Source organism: Cydia strobilella, chromosome 5 (assembly GCF_947568885.1).
Source record: "Cydia strobilella chromosome 5, ilCydStro3.1, whole genome shotgun sequence".
Classification (NCBI taxonomy): Eukaryota; Metazoa; Arthropoda; class Insecta; order Lepidoptera; family Tortricidae; genus Cydia; species Cydia strobilella.
The window spans coordinates 10,706,398-10,714,422 of record NC_086045.1 but is presented as its reverse complement, the minus strand read 5'-3'; the positions used below and the strand labels follow the sequence as shown (position 1 = coordinate 10,714,422).

Below are 8,025 nucleotides of genomic sequence, written 5' to 3'. Positions count from 1 at the left end.
GTTCGAAATGTCATGATTCGGGATGTAGTATAAATTCAATATTCGCGATATAATCCGTATTCAGAGTTTAATTTCATAAGTAACTATCGCGGTAACCGAAGACAATATTATCTTATTTATATTTAAAGATATTTCATTTTAAATTAAGGTGGGCCTTATATGCCTCACTTACCTCATATTATGTTGACAGCGGTAAATTCCCGACTCCTGTTTAAAACCGCAAAGCAATATCACAAAAAAAATCTTAATATAGAAAATAACACTAAATTTATGACATTGAAAACGAATGAGTCACTTCCTGTAGGAGTGAGGTAAAGTCCCTATCGGCGCCTGCCTCTATAAAATCACACTGCAGAATGTCCCTAGCTTTAGTAATACATTGTCAAAATGGGAGTTAAGTTGTTTGTGTTCCTCGCGATAATAGTGGTCCTGGGTGTAGTGAAAGCCACTGTTGTAATAAATGTATTTGAAGAGGGTAAGTTTTAAGTTTCAATCGGTAGACCAAATAAAACAAAATTCCAAGTACTTACAAGTTTAAATTCATTCGCAGTTTGTGTACTTAGCCTACCTAAAGCTTGTCCCAGAAAAAAATGACGCATTTTATTTTTTACAAAATCTTATGCAACAGTTAAAAAGCAACTGTTTTATTGTAAATTCTTGTTACAAATTTAATAAAACAACATGTATGTACCTACGCATGTTTTGAGTTTTTGATTTTATAAATCCAGAAATTTCGCAATTTTGTTGTAATGCCTGCCATCAGGTTTTGTACATAGGACTCTGTTTTAATTTTCAAGCTTTTTTCCATTTCGACTTGAAGTTTTCAACTGATATGGCGTTAGTTTTATGTTTTAGGAGTTTCTGCTTCATACTAGCCCATTATTTTTCAATAGATCGTAATTCAGAGCAGTTGGGAGGAATAAGGTTTTTCCACAAACTTCAGTTTACTATTTTGCATTTTTTTTAGGTATTTTAGTTTATTTGTAGGTCTTTATAGTTATTTTTTTAAGGATTTTGCACTGTTCATTTGTACGTTTTGCACTTTTGGCTACAGACAGGGTAATAGGCATATTTTGCAACGCAGCTATGATGTTCTTCTGTGTATTATTTATTAGAAAATCCGGGCTTATGACCTTTTCCAGTCCGCCATCGTCTACCATCAGTTTCTTAGAATTGTTTTAACACCCTTTAAACAGGGCTTACTAACTACATAGATTAACTTCACTTCTAGTTTTTGTTGGAAATGATTTTGTTTGTACAACATTTTTTCATGTAGTTTTTTCTGTGATGGTGATATCTTCGAAAGTGATTTCTTTTTATAAAGAATAAGAAAACAGGTATTACAGGTGCTACGGCTACCGTGGCGGTGTAGTGCATCTGGCATGTTCGCTGTGAACAGAGTAGACGACTTTTACGATGCGTAAAAGGCGCTGGTCGTTTGTCGGGAGAGTGAGCGAATCGATGAACAGCATTGTTAGCGTAGTGTACGCAACCTACTGTATGAGCAAGGCCTCCGCTGTAAATATTTAATTAGTGTTAGATTAGGTAATAATTAGTTTAGTTTAGAATAGTAAAATTTAATATAGATTAGAATGTATAAATTAGATTAATATAATAATTATTCTTAATGTAATGGGTTGATACCTAAATAAATAACATTTTTATTTATTTTATTTATTTATTATTTATTTTTTACATATAACAGTCTCCTTAAGCCTTTTGGGCAGAAGTTACACCAAGTGCAACCGGTGCGAATACAAACGCCATTTTTTTCTGGGACAAGCTTTATATTACCTTGGCCATATAGAAAATCGATTAATACTCGTTCATTAAAATGAGCTCAGTAGTTTTTGACTCTACGATGGAACATACGACATTGACACGAACTTAAAACATATACTCGTACGGGCTGAGGTCTTCGGTGTACAAAGAAACTTCGTTGTAACTTCGTCGATATTTATCGTTTATTTGTAACTTTAATGCTTTATACAACACACTTTTCAATCCATCAACACTTCAGCTATTTTGCTAATATTAGTTAGCACCATCGCACAACAAATAAGAATAATACACTTTTTAAAACACATTTGTTAGCACAGACTGCTAAGGTTTTATTTCTAAGGCTACTCAGATAATAATCGTCGCTTCAATGAGGTGCTAGGCCTTTTATTAGATCATCACCCCTCCAAGCCCGAGGCCACTTCTACCTGTTCGTCAGGTGAGGTAGGCTGACCGGCAGTGACGTCATAATTATTTAATCATTTGAACTAAAATTAAATTGGCAAGTTCAATCACATTACTTTACATTGTATAAATAAACACAAGTATTTATTTTTGGAAAGCCGCTAACATATATATTTTAAGTACATAGATTTTTAAGATTATAAGCCTTCCGTTAAACATAATTTTACGCCTGGGAATGGTGTGAACCATTTTCAATGTAAGATCACGATATTGTGTCAATCAACAAGTTAAAAACTTTTAGGCAAAAATAACAAGCCAGAAGTCAATGCTGACTCGGTAGAAGTGTGTAATGAACTTGGATGTGAAAATATATGTCGCATCCAAGCCTTTGCTAGAGGCCAATGCATCGTGGGCCAGTGCAGATGCAGCCAAACCATACATACGGTATGTTTTAAATTAGGTTTATACAAATACATGGCTAACTGGCGCAATATTTTCGTCACTTATGACTAAATAAATTTAAATTAATAATAAAAACAAATTATAGATAATAATAAAAAAACAATTAAATCAATTCCAGAAAACGAAAACAACTTGGAGGGCGGTTGCAACAACCGAGCATGCGACCAGCTGTGTCGGCGACTCGGCTTCACAGGGGGCGTCTGTGTCGGCGACAGATGCAAGTGCGACAACTTTCTTTCTCCACTAATAGGTAGGATTATTTCACAATCATTCTGTATGTTTAGTTGTTTAATAAAGTTATTTTCTACGACTGATAATCCTAGTCAATTGCTATAAGTAGGTAAGTATTATATTATCAATGTACGTTTCAGATACCGAATACACCTTGGAGGGCGGTTGCAATAACCGAGCATGCGACCAGCTATGTCGGCGACTCGGCTTCACAGGGGGCGTCTGTGTCGGCGACAGGTGCAAGTGCGACAACTTTGCTCCACTAATAGGTAGGATTATTTCGCAATCAATCTGTATGTTTCGTTGTTTTATAAAGTTAGTTTCTACGAATGATAATCCTAGTTAATTGCTATAAATAGGCATTATAATTATTATCAATGTACGATTCAGATAATGAATACACCATGGAGGGCGGTTGCAACAACCGAGCATGCGACCAGCTGTGTCGGCGACTCGGCTTCACAGGGGGCGTCTGTGTCGGCGATAGATGCAAGTGCGACATTATACTGGCACTGAAAGGTATATTCTATATATACAGTAGGGGCCAATAATATATCACTTTTATATTTTTTTTTATGAGCATGTATAGAGTAAAAAATATAGGTTAGTTTGTAGATTGCAAACTTTACTACTCATTTTATACAAATATACTTATGATGAATACTGCAATGAAATACTGTGAATTACAATAGAAGACTCAGTATCTATTACTAAAAAAACTCTAATAAAAAAAAGAAGCGCACTATATACGGTGGTGGCTAAAAAGGTGGTTTCCGCGATTTCGTGGTTGGTCCCATACTAAAAGTTTCTCAGTTAATCCCAAAACCCCCCTGGCAACGGGAATTCACTTATTTTATCTTTTTTACGCAAGCATTTTTTAGTAACGTGTAGTTCGTTTTTTTGTCACCCATAACGATCAAGTGTGTTTAAACTGATAGGTATCTGTTATGTTGAAATGAAATATGTTTATACTGATAAGTATTTAATGTACGACCTCTTCATTTCATTATTAATTTTACAGATAATTCTATGACTAAACTGGAAGCAGTCGGTGGTTGCAGTCAACAAACCTGCCGTAATGCATGTCATAAGTTGGGATACAAACATGGCATATGTACGAGTATTTTCGGAAAAAAATGTATTTGCCACAATGTTATGTAGTACACAATAAAGGGTAGAAAGAAAATCCGTTTCTAAAATTAATCTATCTTTCTGAAATAATAATAAGTAATGGCGTCTATTACTGTGGCTACTGTTGGTGCCAAATTCGGCTCCTATCGGCGTGGTATTTTAAAATACGCATTTGATAAGCAAACCGCAAAAATATATTTTACACAGACGTAGCCTAGTTAGTTTACTAACGGACCTATTAGTGCTAGTGTGTGTGAATGAAACAAAAACAACGCAATGGCAGCGCAAGAAGAGCTCATGCCATACAAACGAGTGACGCCACATGTAGGCAAAGGAGCTTGAATCTTATTTAGTATTTAACGAATAGCTATGTCAATTGAACTAATGTTATGGTTTTCAAATGGTTCTTTGTAGGTTTCTGCCTGACTTCTGAGTACCCTTTATATATTTTTGGCTGAAAAATACGTTTAAAATATAAAATAAAATACAGCGGTGATAGGCGCCATTTTTGATGTGCTAATACCGTGTTGTACCACGGTAATAGTTAAAGTGGTAACTTTGCAAGTTTGCATCATTATGTTTTTTTTTTATTATGTGACATTGTTTATAAACTATTTCATAGTCATTCCGATCTTGATCTATTCACGATTTTAAAGAACAATTTCCGTGGTATGGAAAGTATTCAACAAACCCTACTTACCGAACTTGTAGTTTATATAGAAACTGTCATTTTGTCAGGCTGTCTTAATATTGTATTTACTTACCAGTTATGTAATTTAGGTTTTATACCAAGGTTGAAATATATATGTTTGAGTTGTAATGAAAATACAACTGTATCCTATTGTTTTTATGGGTCGAAATTAGGTTACACAATACTCCAAGATAAGCCTATTATAGATGGTATGATCACATAACCCTCGGTAATACTATGTATGGGAATCTATTACCGACCCATTCAATATTAGTTTGGGTCAGTGATAGATTCTTGAAGAAGTATGTTTCTATTACCGAGTGATATTTTAGTATTCTATTAATATTAATCACATTTAGGGTACCGTAAATACAGATTTATATCACAAAATCGAGACTTACTCATCGGTTGGAAATCTTTCGCGCATCTATTAGGATTTACAGCATCGTCATACTCGTAAGTTATACACAATGAAACATATTATTTAGACATTTTTTTATGTTCATATGAATAGTGAAAGGAGATGAACAAATATTACAGCAAAATCTATTATTTAAGTTCAGTTTTATAACATTGGGAACCTACGAACAATGTTGGGTATCACGAAAGACCTAGAATAATTCATCATCTGATAGGATCAATGACCTAATATTGTTATTTTTGAACCCTCTGTATTGTGCCAAATCTTGAGTCGGGTTCCTATTACCGATGGTCGAAAATGGCTGCTTTTTATACCCTCGGTAATAGAATCACAACCTGTCATTACCACGGTAATAGAAAACTCGCGCATTTTGGTTTCAACAATTATTTTCTTAAATATAATAATCTAAAAAGAGTCTTAAAAGTTATGAAGGTGAAAGTTTAATAAACACTTCAATAAAAAAATATTCTTGGTCGTTAAGATGCTTGGATACCTTATTTTTTCGAGTCATTCCAAAAACTTCGAAATACCACGGTATTGCGCGCCTCTTTCATAATGAATGAAAAAGCAAAAAAAAATGTATTCATAAAATTGTCCCTTCTTGCCACAGTTCTATATGAGTGATTCTCAAAATAGTGGCATCTTAACCTGTCATCGAGTTTTTGAATGGAATGTATGCTTATTTTCTCTTTTTCATATGAAACAAAAATATGTATAGATAAACAAAAACAATGTTTATCGAGGCCAAGTCTTTATTTTTATTTAAATTTAATACTTATGTTTAAAAAAAATAAAGAGTACCAGTTTTCACTGTAACCTGTCTTGTCCAAACGCATCGCTGTTCTAGTTTTAGTTCTTTAGATTTTATAAGCACCAATTAATGTCACAAAAATATCATGCTATATAACAACCAGAATAATACCCTTAGGTTTTTTTTATAAAAATGGTCTTTTTTATATTTTTTATACAACAATATTTGCGCACGAAGTTTGTCCAGCGATATTTTCACTGTAACCTGTACATCCGTGGTTATGCATCTGACTTACACATAGAAAAACATATTAAGATCATAATCCCTGCAAAACATGCCGCCAGTATCGAACTACCCGTCGTAGTAAACTTTCGTGCCTGAGGTGTCGTAGTTTTGTGGATAAAACCAATTGAAGGAAGGAAGGAATCCGGAGTTTGTAACAGGTATGTTGACTTTAACTTACCTTAATTATTTTATCATTTTGGTATGGAGCCTTTTTTGCTTATACCATTTTAATGTTGTAATAAGTAATACTGATTGATACTAAAAATGAGCAATGCGTATGATTAACGGTTTTAGAGATAAAATAAATAAACAACACTTTTCACTCTAACCTGTGTAACTTTAACCTGTAATCAATGTACAAGTTAAAGTGATCATAGACAGGTTAAAGAGCCCCATGTACAATGGATGGATGTTAATGGGACGCTTGCCAGGGGAAAAATATTTTTTCACCTCACTCGCTCTGAAAACCTCAGTTTATAGCGCGAAATCTGCGTGCAAAAGTCTATTTTGTCCGCTAGCGTGCAAAAGTCATTTGAATTTCGAACACGATGAATATGAGTGCTTTTCTTTGTTTATTTTGTTTGGATTTGAGTGTGTTATGTCTTAAGTTTGATATGTTAAATAGAGGGCAAAATAAATAAAATATATATAACTTCAAAACTACGCCGGCTCCAACCCTACACCTCGGACCCGAGAAGATTTAATTCCCTTCTAAATTGTAGGAGGGTATCCCAATATGGGACCGGCAACAAACTCGGCGGGACACATCTTTTCAAAACATATTATATTCATATTGGGATACCCTCCTACAATTTAGGAGGGAATTAAATATTCTCGGGTTCGAGGTGTAGGGTTGGAGCCGGCGTAGTTTTCCTAGACTTATATTGACCGGGATATAGACCGGGATCAATATAAGTCTAGTGAAACTAACCGTGAATCATTCAAAACTCGGCGTAGTTTGTATCGCGTATACCTATATATCTTTACTTGATAATAGCCTTATGAACCGATTTTGCATGTACAACTAGCCTTAAAGTTTATAGTCTATGATGGTTCATTGTTTTTAGTATGTGGGTATAGTTTTAGAGTTGATAATAAGTACTTTGCTATTAAGTTTTAAGCGAGTTTTGAACTTATTAATTAAACTTTTTATCATACCTCCCAAACCAATCAACTTAATATTACTTATTAAGTAAGGAAACTAATGTATGGAGTGAGGACTCTAAGCTTACTTATTTTTCTATGTCCATGGTGATTGTGAATGATTATACTGAGGTTGTGAAATATATAGTTAGTGCCATTTAGTTATGGTTCTTAGAAATAAGCATAATAAAAATTAACAAATTTCTTAAACATAATTGGTATTGTTACCATAACTCGACCGCACATATTTTTGGTATAAACTAATAAAAATCAGAGCACTTTCAGATTCGGCTTAGCTACGATCATAACGTTGGTTGTAAAAATATTTCAAAAATATATTGATTAATTGATAACACTTTTATTTTATTTTCCATACAACTCTCTTTAACCTGTCTAATGTCACTCTCACCTGTACCTTCAAATCTTTAACAGGCTATAACTTTTACATTTGTATGATTTTTTCGTGGCCTTTAGTAAAAATGCTAAAAGTGATACTTTAATAATATTTTTCCATCCTTAAAATGTGAAAAAAGTAAAAATAAAAAAAAAGGTTTCACTTTAACCTGTCGATGCCACAATTTTGAGAATCACTCATATATATAAACGTAAAAGTCCTGACTAACTGACTGACTGACTGACTGACTCCCAGCCCAAGCCGTTGGATCTAGAGAGCTGAATTTTTCACAGGTTGAAAGTTTGTATGGAGATCATAAATTTTTTTGAGTG

General features: G+C 33.8%; 1 protein-coding gene across 1 annotated transcript; it reads left to right on the top strand.

Annotated features, from left to right (window-relative positions):
- The first annotated feature begins 359 nt into the window (after positions 1–359).
- LOC134741856 (uncharacterized) lies at positions 360–4,063 on the top strand. Its single transcript, XM_063674750.1, has 5 exons — positions 360–475; positions 2,765–2,896; positions 3,018–3,146; positions 3,268–3,396; positions 3,899–4,063. The coding sequence occupies exons 1-5, from the start codon at positions 388–390 to the stop codon at positions 4,036–4,038; spliced, it is 618 nt and encodes a 205-aa protein (XP_063530820.1). The 5' UTR covers positions 360–387; the 3' UTR covers positions 4,039–4,063.
- Positions 4,064–8,025: the final 3,962 nt, after the last annotated feature.